The following is a 21,300-nucleotide window of genomic DNA, read 5'->3' as shown; positions in this document are numbered from 1 at the left end:
CCTACTAGTTTTGAAGTTATTTCATGGAAATTCTTCCGAATAAAAAAAGCTCCCTTGAGCTAATTTAACAAATACTAATAACTAAATCTGAAAGTACCTCCTGGGTCAGCTAAGGCAAGATTTATAAGAAGATTTAAACAGATAAATGATTCAATTTATTAAGTTGTAAGGGACAGAAACCTGTTTGAATACAGATCTATACTCACCAAGGGCAATGATGATCCATCTTCAAAATACATCTAAAAAAACACACACACAAAACTTAACACCATAAAATTTTAGCCCCATTAAAGTATAAAAAGCAAATATAAAAGTCATATAAAAAGAGTTGTGGCAAGTAAAATACTGCAAAATTGCTTGCTTATCTAAAAGTTGAATAATAGAGAAAGTCTTCAGCTCAAATAAACATGACAGCCAATTTTAATTATGATATAATTATAGAACTTTAAAAATATACACGCTTTAAAATACTAATAAAATACCTCATTTTTTGCAAACAATGCAATATGTTAACACACAAGTATCTTAGGTTAAAGAAAGTGCAAAATGTCAACAGGTTTACAGAAAGTCTGGATGAACCTTTTCCTTTAATGTCAATCTTTAAGATAAGGAGCACTGTCCCTGTGGTGTAAGAATCTATAATATCTAATTGTCATGAAGTCAAATGAGCTATCGCTATAAAGATGAAAAAGAGTCACAGAAGCATTTGTTAAACAGAACTAGCCAAGTCTGAGCTGTCAAAACTCGTGTACTTAACTCACATCCATGTGAATCCGGGGGGGGGGGGGGGGGGGGGGGCGGGGAAGGACAATTGAGTGAGTGTGGCCCTAGCCACACTCACATTAATGCAAGTGATTATACTGGTTCTATTTCCTAAATAAATCAGAAGCACAATTAAAGAAATGATCTGGAAAACAGTGAGGAAAGAAACAGTATTAATTAAGAGGAACACCACATGTAGACATTTCAGAAGTAAAAGGTTTTCTTACTTGTCACAGACAGAACAGTGATGGCAGCGGTCTGGTTTTATGAGTTGGCATCTATCACAATATCGGATTGCTAGGGACAAAAAGTTCCACTTAGTCTTAGATTTAACACTGAATTGAATATACAATTAAACAGCTCTTATCATCTATCCAAATTTAACTTCTAAAAAGCATAGTGAATTTGAATTTGGTAAAAATGAGATGTTCTCTTGTGTAAATACAAAAATAGGATGACTTGCTTATAGCCCCAGTTTTCTTTCTTTCTTTTATTCTTTCCTTATTCCTTGCTCCCTCCCTTCCTTCCTCCCTGCCTCTCTTCCTACCTTTCTTTTAAAAGTAATTTCTACACCCAATGTGGGGCATGAACTCACGACCCCGAGATCAAGAATTGCACTGTCCACCGACTAAGCCAGTCAGCTGCCCCTGGCCTCAGTTTTCAAAAGAGATTTCTCAAGAATACAGAATCTTTGGGGGGAATTTTTCGAAGACTTTCACAATTGCTAGTAATGATAGGAAAGCTCACAAAGGGTGCAAAAATATGTCCATTTCTATCCAAGTAAACAGAGTGCATACCACAGGTAAATCAACTTATTTCCTGTACCCCACCAGGATAAGTACGAGAGGATACAACCACATTTTAGTTTTATGAGAAACACATTTTAGAAATATGTGAATAAACTCTATTAGTTGTTCAAATTGTTCACTGTTGTGAGATACAAGATTAGAAGTGAGTACTAGAAGAAGTACTTCCAATTCAGAATTTTAATTCTTGTAATAGAAGTCCTGATCCTTTCTTCTCTAATATACACATATCAAAGACAATGATGGATGTCTGATCTGGATATGCTATTTCAGTACACAGACATCTTACAAGATGCAAGCAGTCTACCAAAATTACAGGAAGACAGTTATTAAGTGGGTCACAGGATCAGTAAAACCAAATTAATGCATTTAAAATTTGGAAAAAGTCCTTGCAACAAATAATTACCACTGTTATATTCGTTAATGTGATCTCTGAAACAGGAAACAGTTGCTATAAACTAAGATTAAGATGAGGCTTTTTTCTTCTTTATTATTATTTTTTAATGTTTATTTTTTGAGAGAGAGAGAGAAGAGAGAGCGAGCTCAAGCGGGGAGGGGAAGAGAGAGAGGGAGACACAGAATCCGAAGCAGGCTCCAGGCTCCGAGCTGTCAGCACAGAGCCCGATGCGGGGCTCGAACCCACGATCTGTGAGATCATGACCTGAGCTGAAGTTGAATGCTTAACTGACTAAGCCACCCAGGTGCCCCAGATGAGGTTTTTTCAACAAGGCCTATTTGGAATTGTTTTCAATACTGAAATAAGTTCTCAGTCATCCCCTTACAACTCTTTTTTTCAGACACCACAGAGATTAATGGCATGGCAGCCTCAGCTCCTAAATGAAGAAGTCTCACAGCAACATACTAGGGAAAGCTACACAGTATCACTGGCTCATGCAAAGCATTACAGTGGAAGGCAGTATTATCCAGCAGAAATATAATGTGACCCACATGTATATTTTTAGATTCTCTGGGAGCTATGTTAAAAGACATGAAAATATGGGGCGCCTGGGTGGCTCAGCTGGGTGAGCGTCCAACTCTTGATTTCAGCTCAGGTCATGATCCCAGTGTTGTGGGATCAAGCCCCGCATCGGGCTCCATGCTGAGTATGGAGCCTGCTTGAGATTCTCTCTTTCTCTCCCTATGCGCCTCTGCCTGGCTCTCACTATCTCTCTAATCTCTCTAAAATTTTACAAAGACATAAAAAGAAACAGGGAAATTAATTCTAATAAAATACATTATTTTACCTAATATATCAAAAATATTATTTCAACATATAATTAATACACAAATTTAATCACATATTTTACATTTTTTAATGCCAAGTTTATATTTTTTACACTTATAGTTGAATTTTAAGTGGTAAATTTGGGGGACAATGCTAGGTTCTCTCCAGATGGTAATTATCTCTATTTTAAAGTATGCTGGGGGGGAAAAAAAAACAAAACTCTCAAATCAAAGTGGGTAAATAATTCATAGGAAATCAAAACAATGTAGAAATAAGATTTTTGTTTATAATCTTTCATAAACATAAATTTAGTCTTTAAATTAAAAAAAAACCCACAATCCCATTTAAAATTGCACCAAAAATAATAAGATACCTAGGAACAAACCTAACCAAAGAGGTGAAAGACCCATATTCTGAAAACTATGAAACACTGATTAAAGAAACTGAAGATGACACAAAGAAATGGAAAGACATTCCAGGCTCATGGATTAGAACAAATACTATTAAAATACCTATACTACCCCATGCAATCTACACACCCAATGCAATCCCTATCAAAATACCAAGAGCATTTTTCACAGAACTAGAACAAACAATCCTAAAATGTGTATGGAACCACAAAGGACACCAAATAGCCAAAACAAAGCTGGAGGCACCACAATTTCAGACTTCACATTACATTACAAAGATGCGGTGATCAAAACAGTATGGTATCAGCACAAAAATACACACACAGATCAATAGAATAGAATGGAAAACCCACAATTATTTGATCAATTAATTTATGACAAAGGACGCAAAAAATATGCAATGGGAAAAAGAGTCTCTTTAACAAATGGTGTTGGGAAAAGTGGACAGCTATGTGCAAAAGAATGCAACTGGACCACTTTCTTATACCATACACAAAAATAAATTCAAAATGTATTAAAGATCTAAATGTGAGAACTGAAACCATAAAAATCCTAGAAGAGAGCATAGGCAGTGATTTCTCTGACATCAGCCATAGCATTTTTTTTCTAGATAGGTCCTCTGAGGCAAGGGAAACAAAGGCAAAAATAAACTATTGGGATGACATCAAAATAACAAGTTTCTGCACAGCAAAGGAAACAATCAGTAAAACTAAGAAGCAATCTGTGGAATGGGAGAAGATATTTGCAAATGACATATCCAGTAAAGGGTTAGTATTCAAATTATACAAATCAACACCCAAAAAACAAATAATCCAAATTAAAAATGGGCAAAAGACATGAACAGACATTTTTCCAAAGAAGACATCCTGACAGTCAACAGACACATAAAAAGATGCTCATCATCACTTACCATCAGGGAAATGCAAATCAAATTACAATGAGATATCACCTCACACCTGTCAGAATGACTAAAATCAACAACACAAGAAACAACAGGAGTTGGTGAGGATGTGGAGAAAAAGGAACCCTCTTGCACTGTTGGTGGGAATGCAAACTGGTGCAGCTACTGTGGAAAACAGTATGGAGGTTCCTCAAAAAGTCAAAAATAGAACTACCCCTACCATCCAGCAATCGCACTACTATTTACCCAAAGAATACAAAAACACTAATTCAAAGGGATACATGCACCCCTATGTTTACAGCAGCGTTATTTACAATAGCCAAGATCTGGAAGCAGCCCAAGTGTCCGTCACTGATGAATGGATAAAGAAGATGTGGTACATATATGCAATGGGATATTATTCAGCCATAAAAAAGAATGAAATATTGCCGTTTGCAATGACATGGATGGAGCTAGAGAGTATGATGCTAAGTGAAATAAATCAGTCAGAGAAAGACAAATACCATACAATTTCACTCATATGCAGAATTCAAGAAACAAAACAAATGAGCAAAGGGGAAACAAGAGACAAAGACAAAGCAAGAAACAGACTCTACTATAGAGAACAAACTAATGTTTACCAGAGCCGGTGGGGGGGGTGTTAACTGGCAATGGGGATTAAGGAAGGCACTTGCCATGATGAGGACCAGGTGATTATTAAAATAAAAACTTAAAAAAAAAATTCCATGTGCTACATTACATTCAACTAAAATTATCCTGCTATAATTTAAAATGAACTATCTGATTATTATTTAAAAACTGTTAACAGTCAGGAAGAATTTTAACTGTCTTGTTTGAATTTTTTCAGAGTTTATTCTTATATTACTTTACTTATGTAATTTAAAACCTTTTTGGGTAATGTTGAAAAACAATGTTATCAACATCTGTGTGCAAAAAGATAAGTTCCATCACCTCTAGGTGTTACCTTCTTACGTCAAAATCTACAAAAAAATTTTTTTGTAGGAAAAGATCAAGGGCAAGAGAGAGCTGAAAAAGCAAAGAGTCCTCACTTAATAAGCATAGAAAAATATCTACAATAAAGTTTGGTGATCCCTGTAAGAAAACAGGAGATGGTGGGATCAGAAGAAAGCACAGAACAAACAGGTGACATCAACAGTCCTGTTAATACCCTGCTTTACTACGCCCCACATTCCAGTCTGTATGTAGGTGAATTTTTCTCTGTGTAGGGCAGCTTAATCTAGGCAGCTGGCCTTTTTCTCTCTGGGGTTTGGAGGAAGTACTGTGGATTTAGAAGGGATACTAAACTCCTTAATTATATTACTATCACTTTCTTCAATTCTCTCTGAAATACAAAGTGCATGAACACTGCATCTTTCAGGTGCTTTAGTCAATTTCTCAGGGGGAAGAAGGAAGTTATCCAAAGAACCCAAGGGTCTTTGCTGGGGGTGAGGAAGGAAGGACCCCCCACCCCCACATCCTGCCTTGGTGGTAGTGTGGTGGCTCCTCTGAACATCCATTCCGCAGTGTGTTTTCCTTTACATTCTATACATTCCAGAGGGGGATCAATCACACTGACATAATCTATTTATTATACTTAGCATAATTTAACTTAGTGACTCTAGTCAGTTAATATTGATTTTAGCATGCATCCCAAATTTTTGCACTGAAAATATAAACAAAGATTACATTAGGAGATCCAGATTGTATTCTGCACTGTCACAAATATTAAGAACCGTAAGTTCATCTCAGGATAAAGGTATCCAATACTTCAGAGGGATAAGAGCCTTAACATTATATAAACAACACGAGGAGATGACTTATAAATCCAAAGTGTAGTTATTACTAATGGAAATTAATACTTTGTTAAAGTAGGACCTACGCTTCCTCCCTTTCTCTTGACCCAGTGTTTCAAGGGGTACCGTAGAAAGCACTGCCCTAGGAATGTGGAGACTAGATTTTTGCACCTTAAACTGTCACTGTCATTAACCAGTTTTGGAAACTGGTGCAGTAATCTATTTTTAGAGGGCTTAAATTGAGTATTTGCTTAGGCTTATGTCGTGTCAATATACATAAACATACATAAGCACATCTCTGTGGAATAGAACGAGTGGCATTAATATTAAACCAAAGAATTACCACTTGCCCAGGGAAAACAAACAGAAAAAAATTGCAAGACTTTGACTTAGACTTAGTTATGATTCTCAGGTGAGTTAGAAACAAACGTAAATAATATAAAAATATTGATGAGATGGTTTACATTCTCGTTTTCATACTAAGCCTCTGAAACCAGTTGTGTATTTTATACCTAAAGCACAACTCAATTTGGAGGGGTCACATTTTTTGTAAAGTTTATTTATTTATTTTGAGAAAGAGAGAGAGCATAAGTGGGGGAGGAACAGAGAGAGAGAGAGAGAGGAGAGAGAGAACCCCAAGCTGCTCTGTGCTCTCAGTGCAGAGCCTGACTCGGGGCTCCATCTCATGACCCTGAGATCATGACCTGACCTGAAATTAAGAGTGAGAAGCTTAACCGATTGAGCCACCCAGATGCCCCAGGAGTTGCCACATTTTAAGTGCTCAACAGCCATATGGGGCTAGTGGCTACCAAAGTGGGTGGCACAGGCCTAAAGTCATAAAATTTCTAGGTGAGTCTTGGTGGGCAAGTATCAATAGTCATGTGTGTCCATTTTTAAGACAATTCTTTAATCAGATTGCTACTAAACTACCTAAAAGTTCTGACCCAGGTAAATGAGATTTATTAACTGAAATGCATTTGTTATAGCAACACTATCAACAATAGCCAAAGTATGGAAAGAGCCCAAATGTCCATCGATGGATGAATGGAGAAAGAAGATGTGGTATATATAAATGGAGTTACTCGGCAATGAAAAAGAATGAAATCTTGCAACTACGAATGAAATTTGCAACTACGTGGATGGAACTGGAGGGTATTATGCTAAGTAAAATTAGAGAAAGACAAAAATCATATGACTTCACTCATATGAGGACTTTAAGAGACAAAACAGATGAATACAAGGGAAGGGAAACAAAAATAATATAAAAACAGGGAGGGGGACAAAACAGAAGAGACTCCTAAATATGGAAAACAAACTGAGGGTTACTGGAGGGGTTGTGGGAGGGGGAATGGGCTAAATGGGTAAGGGGCACTAAGGAATCTACTCCTGAAATCATCGTTGCACTATATGCTAACTAATTTGGATGTAAATTTAAAAAAATAAAAATGAAAATTAAAAAAAAGGAAAGAAAATTACCATACATTTTAAACATAAAGAAATTGTATCAATCCCTTAAGTTTTATATACTTTATACAATTACTTCTTTACATTTATGTAAAATTGTCAATGTTATGTTCATTATAGATATTGCTCCCTTATATTAAATAATAGGAAAAGCCTATAATTAAAACTTTAAAAAAATTAGGGGTGCTTGGGTGGCTCAGTCAGTTAAGTATCTGACACTTTACAGCGGCTCAGGTCATGATCTTGTGGTTTGTGAGTTCAAGCTCTGGGTCAGGCTCTCAGCTGACAACACAGAGCCTGCTTGGGATTCTCTCTCTCCCTCTCTCTCTGCACCTTTCCCACTCATGTGCATCAAAATAAAAAAAACATTAAAAAAAATCTTTAGTCCATTAAGCGTCTGACTTCAGCTCAGGTCATGACCTTGGGCTCTGTGCTGACAGCTCGGAGCCTGAAGCCTGCTTCAGATTCTGTGTCTCCCTCTCTCTCTGCCCCCCTCCCACTCACACTCTCTCTTTCTCTCTCTCAAAAATAAACATTAAAATTTTTTTTAAAAAATTTAAAAAATAAATCCAACTACAAATTAGTACTTCAGCAGTTCTAACATCTCCACTGAGTCCCAACTAAGTGACTAGAGAAGTCACGAGGGAAGTGAGGTCAGTGCTGATGTGTTTGAGATCTTTGTGCCACACACCGTTACTCACGTGTCTGTTTTATAGAATCGTATAGGAAAGACTGAATAACCACCCAAGACATAACACAATCTATTTCAATGAGTGTTCGACAGTTTCAAGTATATAAATATGCTGAGGGTCACCACAAGAATCGTGCCAAAGCACTCATTATCATGTACCTCCAGACATGGTCCTGGTATAGATGGGGAGATCTTTGGCTGCTCGCCGAAGAACTTCCTGATGGGCTTCTCCTCTTGGCTCTCTCTCCAACAATTCTTTCTCCGCATAAGAGAGATGGAACTGTGGAAAAAATTTACATTTCAGTCAATGTTCTCAAGAAATACCATATTGGTCCGAAAAGTTATTTATAAAGTATTAATCAGATCTATTATATATACTGAGAGTGATGACAGAGTTTGAATCTGGGCATGTCTGTTAATCTAGTGGATCATTAGTTGATGCATCTAGAAAAAGGGAATAATAATACCTACTTCCTCAGATGTTCATGAGACTCAAGAGGAATAAAGTATGTAAAATTGTCTTATAGAGTTCCGCTCCACTATTAGTTATACTAATAAATGAAATGACAAAATAAACAAATTTGGCTCATTGGGTAAGTTTTTCAAGCGGATATTATTAGGAATAAAAATAGAAACAAAACTATCAAGCATTTTTTCTTATCTAAGTGAATTTTAACTTGAGGATAATCATGACATAAATTTCCTAGCACTCAAAAGAACTAATCATTAATTTTACTTCTTACACTGCCAATTTGGTCCACCCAATTAAAAAAATCCTTATTTGAGAAAAATCGAATTTGTTTGGGCTATACACACACAAAGAAAACCCCAATCTCACACACACACACACACACACACACACACACACACACACACACACAAAACCAGTTGTAGAAGTCTATAAAGGTTTAAATGTGTTCCAGGAGACATGTACAAGGATATTCATAGCATCGTGGTTTGAAATGTAAAAAATTAAACCCAACGCAAATGTCCATCAAAAGGATAATGGATAAATAAGTTGGAGTATGATATATCCACATAACTGAATCCTATGATGCACTGCATAATTAATGAACTTGAGCTGTGTTCAGCTCTCTGTGTTCAGCTCAACAAAGAATCTCAACATACTGTTGGACAACAAATAATTTTATAGCACGTAGTATGATTCCATTCATACAAAGTTTTTAAAACCAGAAAGCTATACACTATCCACATATACATACACATATATATGAATTATAAAGAAAAACAAGAGAATAACTAACACAAAACTTCAAGATAGTAGCTACTTCTTGAGGAATGCAGGGAAATACAATGCGGAAGAGTACACAAGAAATGCTGAAAATATAAATGTTTTCTCCGATACTTGGGTGACTGTTTAGGTCTTTTCGTTTTTCTATTCTTTATTTTGTTATTATTATTATTATTATTATTATTATTATTATTAGAGAGAATGTGCAAGTGTGAGCAGGGAAGGGGAAGAGGGAGGGAGAGAATCTTCAGCAGGCTCCACGCTCAGTGCACAACCTGATGTGGGGTTCAGTCCCATTAGCCTGGGATCATGACCTGAGCCAAAATCAAGAGTCAGATGCTCAACCAAATGAGCCACCCAGGCGCCCCTTATTATTCTTTAAACTATGCATTACAAATGCTTCTTCTGTATGTAGGCCATGTTTTTCAATTTTTTTTCTAAGTTTTAAAAGTAATCTAAGTAGGTCAATGAAGGAAAGAAAAACAATTTGTTGAAAATGAGGTGATGATATTTGAGCCTAATTCTTTGTCTTTGGAGAAATAAAAGTATTTGTTTAGAGGTTGACAATTCTAACGAGGTTATTTTAAAAAGAAAAATAAATCTCCAGCTTCCAAATGTAAATAAATTTTGGGGCACCTGGATGGCTCATTCGGTTCAGTGCCAGACTTCAGCTCAGGTCATGATCTCATGGTTTGTGAGTTTGAGCCCCGCATCAGGCTCTGTGCTGATGGCTCAGAGCCTGGAGCCTGCTTTAGATTCTCTGCCCCTCTCCTGCTCGTTCTCTGTCTTCCTCTCTCTCAAAAAATGAATATACATTAAAAGAAAAAATGTAAATAAGTTTTAAGGTACCATAAGACTCCCATATGCATGACACATAGTTAAATATAACTGTAAAATTTCAGCCCCATTAAGGTAAAGAAACTAAAAAGAAGTTTTCTATAAGTAGAAATGTACATAATACAAATTATTCTAAATTAGCATATTAAATTTACTGGCATTAAATTAGTAGATAGGTTATAGTTAGGTCTTTAAGAGTTTCTAAGGTAATTTAAAAAAGTATTCTCTACGTTAAATATTCCTCCTGTTATAAATTCACAGCATTTACTTACCTCTCAATTCATTTCATAGTTTTTCAAATTACACTTCAACCAGTCCTTTCTCAAATGAATACAAATAACAAATAAATGAAGGTCACATTTGTGAAGGCATAGTGTGTTCTTTCTATCAGTTGCTCTCCACTTGCTTGCTACCTTAAATCTTAGTTTAAAAACCTGAAACATATTCACACAAGTATTCTGATTGGTTGAATATATAAATGAGGGTGGTGAGTGGCCGTGAACAGTGTCATTTCCAGCCTGGCAAAGAAGGATGCTGCAGACTGATCCCAGAGGCTGGGGCAGGAGAAACAGCAGATTAAATATCTTGGAATCAAAAAAAGTTCAGGAACCACATTTCCAGGAGGTAGACGACTATCTCCCAATTGGATAATAGATTCCTAGAATTCATTCCATTGTTTCAAAGTTACTCTAAAAAAGAACTTTGATAGAAGGCTGATACAATGAGAATATTGTAACTCTTCAGGTCATATTTAAATCTAAGAGCTGACAAAGAAAAATTCAAATTGTTTACTGATCCATCATATGCGGTTGTATTGGTTTATCAGGGGATTTGCCAGATTTTCTGACTTATTTAATAATTCCAATATTTTTATTTAATGGTTCAACAGTGCGCATCATGCACCCGTTGATATTATCTTAACATTTAAAATGTTCTGTTCATTGTTTTGAAAGAAAAGAAAAATAAGGACCTAAAGGAAAATGGTCTCAATAGAACTACGCATCTTGTTTGGAAACATTTAATTGGTATAAAGGGTATAACATCCAATGATGTCATAATGCTGTAATAGTCAAGAAAAAGAAAGGGTCATTGTAAAAATGTCTATTAACTTTGCACATGCAGATTCCTCTCTCTAGAAGGCTAGTCCTCGCACTGTATAGATGGCTCCTTCTCACTTTGCAGATTTTAGCTTAAATGCCATCTTCTCAAAGAACTTCCAAGATTCCTTTACTGGGTAGGTACCCTGAAAATTCTGTCCCTTCCCCCTGTCATACTCTTCCCTAGGTCCATACAGTCCTTCTTTGTATTATGCACCACAATTTAAAATTATTTTGTTTGTTCATTGGTCCATTGTCTAACTCTCCCACAAACATGTAATCCCACACGGGCAGGGATCAAATCCTAGCACAGATTCACCATTCTCTTAGGATTGCGAAATGGACAAAGGAACACATATCAGTAGGCCTGGGTCAGATCACTGACTATCAAGGAAAAACTTGTTTTATTTTTAATTTTTAAAAATTGTTTTTATTTATTTTTGAGAGAGAAAGGGACAGAGCGTGAGTGGGGGAGGGGCAGGGAGAGAGAGAGGGAGACACCGAATCTGAAACAGGCTCCAGGCTCTGAGCTGTCAGCACAGAGCCCGACACGGGGCTTGAACTCGGGAATGGCGAGATCATGACCTGAGCCGAAGTCGGATGCTTAACTGACTGAGCCACCCAGGCGCTCCAGGAAAAACTTATTTTATATCTCAGTCCCCAACATTCCATTCTCAGAACCCTATATGGCATATATATTTAGGCAGATATATCTCCCCTCTGTGTTTCTAAAATTAATTTAAAACCTAGCACTGAAAATCAGTTTAGTAAAGACTTAATAATAGTCAAAAGGATCAAACCATCAACATTTTACCACATTTTCTTATGGAGTTCTCTGGATCCTTTTTACCTTAGAGGAAAATTCCAGTCAGTGGCAGAACTGAAAGACTCTTTAGTATGTTTAGTGCTTTTATTAATAAGTAAACAACACATTGCATCAGGTCCAGAAAACCAAATGCAGGTTGGCAGAATTCTGACTCGTGTCATACAGATTCCAAATATCTAATTCTACTTTGGAATGCACCAAATACACAGTCCTTTCCCCTAGAACACTTTTTATTTTTTAGATTTTATTTTTAAGTAATCTCTCTACCCAACGTGGGGCTCAAACTCACAACCCAGAGATCAAGAGTCACATGCTGTTCCCACTGAGCCAGCCAGGTGCCCCTCCCCCAGAACACTTGTACGTGCACAGGTATGTCACAGATTTGAAGAGAGATGACGTTTGTTGACAGCTGATGGAATGAAGATCTCCCAGGGTGGAACAGATAACATCGCTGACCTGCCACCAGTCTGAAGGGTATGGCAGCCCTCTGACCGGTTAATGCACGCTGTTTTGTTTGGTTTAAATAGTTGTATCCATTTTAAAACATTTTAGATTTATAGAAAATTTGAAAAAATATGATACAGTTCCCATATAGCTTCTCACCCAACTGTCCACATCATTAACATCATATATTAGTACATCAATGAATCGATACTGATACATTATTAACTTAAGCCTATAGTTTATTCAGATTTCCTTAGGTTTTACTGAATATCTTTTTCCGTTTCAGGATCCCATCCAGAATACCACAGTCCAGGTTAAAGAAGAGTATGATTTTTAAAGGATATACAAATTAAGAAAAAAATGTGAAATCTAATAACCAATAGAAAATTCATGGAATGGGGGCGCCTGGGTGGCGCAGTCGGTTAAGCGTCCGACTTCAGCCAGGTCACGATCTCACGGTCCGTGAGTTTGAGCCCCGCGTCAGGCTCTGGGCTGATGGCTCGGAGCCTGGAGCCTGTTTCCGATTCTGTGTCTCCCTCTCTCTCTGCCCCTCCCCCGTTCATGCTCTGTCTCTCTCTGTCCCAAAAATAAAAAATAAAAAAAAAAAAAACGTTGAAAATTCATGGAATGCATTTCCTTTCTTGCTAGCTATTTTTCACTTAGGACAAAAATGAACATGTAATCTCACCAGTATCTAAAATGTACAAATTGAAGCACAGAATTTAATTGACGGCCAACAGCTTTCTCAATGACAACAGGCAATGCCAAAGGTCTGATTGAACTGGTGGCACTTTATGTTGCTACCATTCTTTTTTCAAACAATGTGGCAAGTAACTTAAATTTCCTTGGTCTAGGCATGTGACTTTTGAGAATTTATATTAAGGAAATAATCCAAAATATAGGTAAAACGTGTATACACAATATGGGCAACCATGTTAACAAAATTATTTATAATATGAAAAGTTGGGATCAGCCTAAAATTCCAAGCTGGGATGTGACAGAGTAAACTTTTACGCATTTCAGTGAGAATATTATGCCATGATTAAAAATCACAATAAACCAATGATGGACAATTATGTGGGGGGGAAAAACTGGAATCTGTGCACGCTGAATACAAGTAGGAAAAATAACTCGAAGGAAATTCAGCCTGTAAATTAGGTAAATTAGCATGATTTTTTTCCCTTCTCTTTTTGCCCAGTCTCCATTTTCACAATGTATGGTTTTCTTACTTTTATGGGAGAAAATCTTATAAATTGAAAAATGATTAGCAATTTAACAATCCTGTTATATAAAAAGGTAAATTTTAGTTCCAGATTTCTCCTGATTCTCTCAAAAGTAACAAGAAAATATTAACATGATTTTCTTATTGCCTCTTTCCCTGCTATTTTAGTTCCATTTTTTCAAAGATTTTTAGCAGCTGAGAGCACTCTATTGTCAATTTAAGCCGAGGACCCCTCATTTTACAAGTGGGAGTGTCTCTGGCTGCTGATCAATTAAAAGATTAGGGTGAGATCTTCCACTTTATTAATGGAATAACTCAAGATTCTTTGCCAGCAAGCGAGGGCTCTTTCTTTCATAAAACAGTGGTCTCCAAACTCTTCTGATCATGGACCCATCAGTAAAACAATAATTTGAGACTGACATGCATTTTTATTTGTATTAACTAATAAATATATTATATATGAAACCTTATATGTGAAACTTTATATGCATTTATATATATTTTATACTTTATATATATTTCTATGCCTTCTATTGTAACTTTAAAAAAAAGAAACATTAAAAGAATAATATGTAAATGGAAGTGCTGCTATTTTTTCTCCATGTGCCAAGCGATATCCTGGCTACACCCACCCACTGTGGTGTCCACTCTCCATGCTAGAGCGTGGTATACTGCCAAGAGTGTGGGCTTGATGGTCAGAAGAACTTGGCTTTAGGGGCACCTGGGTGGCTCAGTGGGTTGAGCAGTTGAGCCTCCGACTTCAGCTCAGGTCCTGATCTCATGGTTCCTGAGTTCAAGCCCCACCCTGCGTCAGGCTCTCTGATGGCAGCTCAGAGCCTGGAGCCTGCTTCGGATTCTGGGTCTCCCTCTCTCTCTGCCCCTCCCCTGCTCACACTCTGTCTCCGTCACTCTCTCTCAAAAATAAACAGATGTTAAAAATATTAAAAAAAAAAAAAAAAGAAAGAAAAAGGGGAACTTTGCTTTGAATGTTAGCTCTGTCACATGCTAGTTCTTGATGCCCTGGAGTAATTAGCTAATGTTCAGAACCTACTGCTCCATTTGTAAAATGGTAATAAATAGTATCTATGTCACACAGTTGTAGGACTCGAATAAAGTGTATGTTTTTTTTTGTGGAAAAATCATCCATCAAATCATGGGACAGCTGTAAATTCACTGTCCTCAATCTCGACTGCTCCCTCAATACTGTGACATTTCTTTTCTTTTTTTTTATAAAATTTTTTACCTTTATTTATTTTTGATAGACAGAGAAAGACAGAGCACTAGTCAGGGAGGGATAGAGAGACAGAGACACAGAATCCGAAGCAGGCTCCAGGCTCTGAGCTGTCAGCGCAGAGCCCGACGTGGGGCTCGAACTCACAAACCGTGAGATCATGACCTGAGCTGAAGTCAGATGCTTAACTGACTGAGCCACTCAGCCACCCCTTATTTTATTTTATTTATTTTATTTATTTATTTTTTTAATACTGTGACATTTCTTCCGTGTTTCATCATTTTATTTTCCTCACTCTCTCCAACCACTATTTCAAACCTCTGCTTTCCCACACCTCAATTAACCTACCTCCCTCTCATTCTTAGCTGATGATCTCGCATATAATTTTTTTTAATGTTTATTCCTTTTTGAGACAGACAGCACATGAGCAGGAGAAGGGCAGAGAGAGAGGGAGACACAGAATCTGAAACAGGCTCCAGGCTCTGAGCTGTCAGCAGAGAGCCCGACACGGAGCTCGAACCCACGAACTGTGAGATCACGACCTGAGCTGAAGTCGGACGCTTAACTGACTAAGCCACCCAGGTGCCCCAATCTCACATATAATTTTAAGGAGAAATTAGAAGGTACTTCAACTTCCACCGAGGCTATAAACACAACCTGCATCTCTACACATAACTACTTGTCTATATCAAATCATTTAGCAAATATTTATTGAATACCTTTAATGGGTCAGACACTGCTCTAGGTATTGGTGATGGGTCAGTGAACAAAACAGATAAAGTTCATGCCGTTGCAGAGCTTACGTTCTAGGAATGATATAAAATGAATATGGAACGAGTTACAGAATGATATACTATGGAGAAAAATATAGCAAGGTTAAGGGTTATAGGGCATTCCAGGAATAGTTTACCCATTTTATACAGAGTGATCATGGAAAGCCTCAAAGGTAAGGTATCACTGGAGCAGAGACGAAGTAAGTAAGGGACTTGGTCACACAGTTGTCTGTGGGAAGAATGTTCCAGGTCAAGAGAAAATAATCAGGTTTTGAGACCCCTGAGGGAAAAAACATGCTTAGCATATTGATGGAACAATATGCAAGGAAACTAATGTGACTAAGGCAGCACTGAAGAAGGTCAGAGAGGTGGTGTGGGGCCAGACCTTGTGCAGTCTTTTAAACTACAGTAGAGAATTATGTTTTTACTGTGAGTGAGCTCGGGTATCAAAGCAGAAGAATGATATGATCTGCTTTCTATTTTGAAAGGATCACTGTGGATACTTGATGAAAATATATAGAAAAAGGAAACTGGTTGAAGGGTTACTGCAACATACAGGCATGGGATGTTGGTGGCGGGGACCAGGGGTGAAAGTAGCAGTTGGTGGGGGGGGGGGGGGGGGGGCGGGGAATGAGCTCCCGCGGTGAGTGCTTTGAGGGTATGCTTACAGACTCTGCTCAACAGGACGTGATGGGGTCTGAGAGCAGAGGAGTTGCCGGCAGATGCCTCCCAGGGGTTTAAATGGAATTGCCATTACTGAGCTGGGAAAACTTTAAGAACAGGAAGATTCAGAGAGTGGGTGGGAAATCAGAAGTTTGATTCCAGGTACTTTGAATTTAAAATTTCTATTAGATGCCAAATACATAGCTGGAAATGAGTCTGGAATCCAGAAGAAAGGACCAGGCTAAGGATATTGTTTTTTTTTTTTTTTTTTTTTTGGTTCGTTTGTTTGTTTTGTTTTGGTTTTTTTTCAGTATTTATTTATTCTTGAGAGAGAGAGGGAGAGACAGAAAATATTAATTTGAAAGCTGTTGCAATGAGATGATACATAAAGTCATAATGTAGATAAATAAGAGAAGTCCAGGGATTGCTCTCTGGAACAATCCAATGCTTTAAAGTTCAGGAGATAATGAGAAATCAGCAATGGAGACCAAGATGGAGCTGCCACCATGAATAAAAATGGAATTATTTGGATGAGAAAGTAAGTAAAAATATTCTGGAAAGAAAATAATGGCATGGTATATACAGGAAAATACATGCAATTAAAAACCACTAGAATATAAAGTGGGAAGCCAGAAATTTAGACAAGACTCGTGTTGCCAAACGAGGGAGACCGGCCTCTGGCCTGTGGGACACGTAGAATAACTGAATACATAGAAGACATAGAATCGAAGAGTTAAAGTTGATTTTAGACCTCCAGCTTCAGGGTGAAGGATGGATTTTTACAGCGCTCTGGGAAGGGAGTGTAGGCAAGAATGTAAACAGTGAAACCCTATAGGAGACTGCAATGTCTCAAACAAAAGAGATGATTGAGATCCTGAATTAGGGTAATGATAAGAAAGAAGGAAAGAAAGAAAGAAAGAAAGAAAGAAAGAAAGAAAGAAAGAACATAAGAGAAACAAAGAAAAGAAAAAGGGGTTGGAACCAAAAAAGAAAAATTAGGAAGTAAAAACATCAGCAGGATTTAGATATTGAGGGAGGGCCAAGGAAGCCAGAGAACTCTGGCAAGGCTGCCAAGCTTCCAGAAAGGTGGAGAGTTGGAAGGTTGAGCTGGATGGCAGTGGCATTAACCAGTAAAAGAAACAGATGAGTCATGGTCTGGGAAGGGAGAAGGGGGTGACTTCAGCTTTTGATGTGCTGCATTTGAAGTCTCAGTGGATTAAGGAGCCATGTTTGGCAGGGAGATATGTAAGTTTGCAACAGGAGAGGTCAGAGCTGGAAGGAGATTTGGGAATTGTCAATACAGAGGTTATAGATAAAGAACCAGAAAGGATAAGATCATCCAGGACAGGAGTCAGCATTCTCCTTCAAACCTACAACTAAGGCCAGGATGGCAGTAAGAGAGATAATAGGAAAGAAGCAACCATGGCAGGGGGAAGGAAAAAGGGGTAGGAAACAAAAATAGGTAGAGAGTAGAAGAAAAAAAAGGCTGTATGTACAGCATTTTAGGCCAACCATACCATTAATTCTGTGCAAATACCTGTGGTTTTATTTTTAATATCCTTTCCCAGGTCATACAGCATTTTTACCAGCCTTCTGACCACAGTTGCATTTCAAACAGATTACTTCCAGGAACAATTTGCAACAATGCCTAGACCTATCTTTTTTTTTTTTTTTAAACCTGGCCAACTAAAACCACAACATTATTGCTGGAACAAAGTTTATTTCAGTTCAACAAACATGTACTGACTAAGTGCCAACGGTATAGAAATAAGTAAGGCATAGTCCTCTGCACCCAACTTTTAACCAGGGTGAAAGACTTAGAAACAAATACTTAGTCAGAATGATCTTTTCACAATATAAATTTGACACTATCACTCTACTTAAAATCTTCCGTAGCTGAGACTGCTATTTTTCCCCCAATGTCCACAATTTCCTTCTTCTGACATGGTTAATATGGTTAACATGGCCACTGAGAATAAAGACTAGACTCCTAACCTTCTGTGCAAGTAAATGTGGCCATGTAACTAAGTTCTAAACTAAGTGGAAATGGCATCGCAACTTCCAGAAAACATCCTTAAAGGGAAGGACGCTTACTTCTACTCCTCTATCCTACTTTTTTTGACCTGCTGTCTGGAAGGTAGACATGATGGCTGGAACTGGAGCACCCATCTTAGGCCAAGAGGTGATGTTGGAAACGGAGGATACACAATAAGCTGTGGACTGGCTACAGACTTTGAATATAGAGAGGATTAGTTACATTGTTATTTTGTTATTATTGTTTCTGGCGGCGAACAGCCAATTAATATACTGTTAGTGTGATAATTATAATATAGCTATGTCCACCTTCAGCTCTATCCATTCATTCATCCACCCTGCTGTCTGACTCTTAAGTAGAAATGGAACACACCACAGAATTAGGATCAGAAATATAATACTAACCCAGTGCAAAAATAATATTTACAAAGTGAAAATTCAAGTATTTACCAACAGACACATTAATGTAAACAAAGCAATACGCTCACTAAGTGCAACATTAACAAAAAGACATAAAGTTCATTCTTCAGACATCAGTATTACTGATTTCCAACTTCAAGATAACTTTACTAATATTTTAACTTACTTCTTTTGAAGGATTCATTGGTAATGTAAAGATAGTTTTCCAATATGACCAGACGAACATTGCAAAAAGTAGATGATAAGCAATCAGGCACACAACTAAAATGAGAAAAACATAATTATCATTAAAATATGCAAATACACATTAAAATCATAGTATTCACAAAAGATCTGCTTGTTCTAAATGAACCAAATTCTTCAATAACTTAATTATTTCATATCCCATGATCAGAAAGCTCTCATCTGTAGACACCCCCAATCTATTAGCCAAATGGCTAGAGAGACCTTTCCTATGTTATAAAAGTCAGGCAGCTGTGCCTTCAACTTTAAATAATAAACACGGCATTTAAAAAATGTTAAAACTTCAGGCTTAAAGAACTTCACGGACGAAGAATAGCAAAACCAGTTCCTATTTGAGGAGGTATTTGCTAATTTGGCTTCGATGTAGTCAAATCTGTTGGCACTGATTGTTCTAATAACTATATATTTAAACAGAGACCATCTGGACAAAGAGAGATTTCCTCCAACAGGAGTTCAAGTGTCTTGTTTATCACATGGGACAACTTTTAAGAAAAGTATACTTCGTTCAAGCAATGTATATAAATACACTTTGTATGGTGAAATATTTAGTTGTGAAATACTGTATTAGGCAAGCACAAAATATTCTGTACGTGGTGATAATGAACAATTCTGGAAAATACACTAATATATAAATAAATTCTATAAGATACAGTTGAATAAAATGTTAGTTTAAAATACAGCATGCTTGGTATTTTAAACTGTATGACAATTTCTTAAAGCATGATGATATGCATAGAATCATTTAAAAATTCAGTAATCCAATGAGGCACTTAAATCAGTGTGAAATGGCTGCAGCTAATGATATTTTCCATGAACTATATGGATGACTCAGGAATGGGGTAATACTCTGAGTTGAAACAGGAGATTGTTGATACTCCTGTATTTTGAAGCCACCAAGAATCCTTGGCACAATGGCTACCATTTCAAGGGAGAGGTCTTTGCCAAATGTCTAACAGAGTTCAGTCTGGGGACTGAGAGAAGTCTTTAACCCCACCATGACTCCACATTCTCAAAGTATAATTTATTAATTCCAACCAACTCTACAGGAATACTATTTTTAAAAAACTACTTTTACAATTTCACATCTAAAACAATAACAAAACATATCTTACCTTGTTCTCCAACGTTTTCCATGGACACTATAGAAATAAGCAGAAAACAGAGATTAGTAGTAGATTACGACATTTACGGCAAACAACAGAGCCTGACGGAGACATAGGTCACTTGAGCAGGTTAATAATTTGGCTCCCCTTCAAACCAACATCGTTAAATATTTGTTCAATTTTATTTAGAGGAGAGGTGACTACTGCTGGGGGACAGGGTGGAGAAGGAAGGCTGGTATTGTTGGTATTTCAGCCCTGACGCCACACAGAAAACAACCCATCAGGCGTCTCCTTGTGGGTCTTATTCCTATATCAATTACTTTCTTAGCCTTCCTCCCGAATCAGGGTTCAGATAAAAGCAGTGTTCTCCACGTGAGGACATTTTCAGAGGCAAGTATTGTTCTTTACAAGTTGGCAACTGCCTTCAGATAACTCTCCAGGAGACTAAAATGTTGGATCCATGGCACATGCTCTGGTCAAATCTCTAGAAGTGCAAATTCTTATGCCCAATGGCTAATGGCTCCCTAGTGTACAATGAGAGAGGCAGGGAATGTGCCTGAGAGACTGTCATCTTTGAGGGGCTTATAAATACCCCAAGGTAGATGAGGTCGCTAGATTAGGGACCGTTCAGCTGAAACGAGCTGGGACAAGAAACAGTATCTAGAAATAACCCGGGCACTTGTCCTACCTCCTATATTGTGTGCTTGTTTTGTTTCCCATTTGGTCTTCCTCCATTTGTACTAAAGTCCATTTTGGAGGTTTTGGCCTATCTCAAAGTTGGAAGTTGTAGCCAGCAAAGATTTGGTATTTCCTGGAATTTAATTTCATTGCCTTAAGAAGCACTGGAACCAGAGTGTAATGTTGTGAAAGATTTTTAAGATTATCTGATCCAACAAACATCCTTCCCAAGAGAGCTACTGAATGTTAGTTTAGGGTTTCTAGAGGCAGCAGGAGCCCATGGTTTTGGAATAAGTCCATTCCATTATTGGACTGCTCTAAAGAATGATTACAGCATTATAGTGCGCTGAAATTAGTCTCTTTGTGGCTTCTTCCTATGGTATCCAGGCTTCTAACATGTAGCCTTAAACAGAAAATCTAAATGA

General features: G+C 37.4%; 1 protein-coding gene across 2 annotated transcripts in view; it reads right to left on the bottom strand.

Annotated features, from left to right (window-relative positions):
* Positions 1 to 21,300, bottom strand: part of ZDHHC2 (zDHHC palmitoyltransferase 2) — a 69,399-nt gene that overhangs the window by 25,225 nt on the left and 22,874 nt on the right. For both annotated transcript variants that reach the window (XM_078445385.2, XM_078445386.2), the window contains exons 2-6: positions 20,207 to 20,233; positions 19,018 to 19,112; positions 8,212 to 8,332; positions 990 to 1,059; positions 207 to 239 (exon numbers count right to left, since the gene is read on the bottom strand). In XM_078445385.2, the coding sequence (XP_078301511.1) occupies positions 207 to 239; positions 990 to 1,059; positions 8,212 to 8,332; positions 19,018 to 19,112; positions 20,207 to 20,233 (346 nt within the window). The remainder of the gene's footprint in view (positions 1 to 206; positions 240 to 989; positions 1,060 to 8,211; positions 8,333 to 19,017; positions 19,113 to 20,206; positions 20,234 to 21,300) is intronic.

Source organism: Panthera onca, chromosome B1 (genome assembly GCF_046562875.1).
Source record: "Panthera onca isolate mPanOnc1 chromosome B1, mPanOnc1 haplotype 2, whole genome shotgun sequence".
NCBI lineage: Eukaryota > Metazoa > Chordata > Mammalia > Carnivora > Felidae > Panthera > Panthera onca.
The sequence above is the reverse complement of the archived record's forward strand: the minus strand, read 5'-3'. Positions and strand labels throughout refer to the sequence as shown.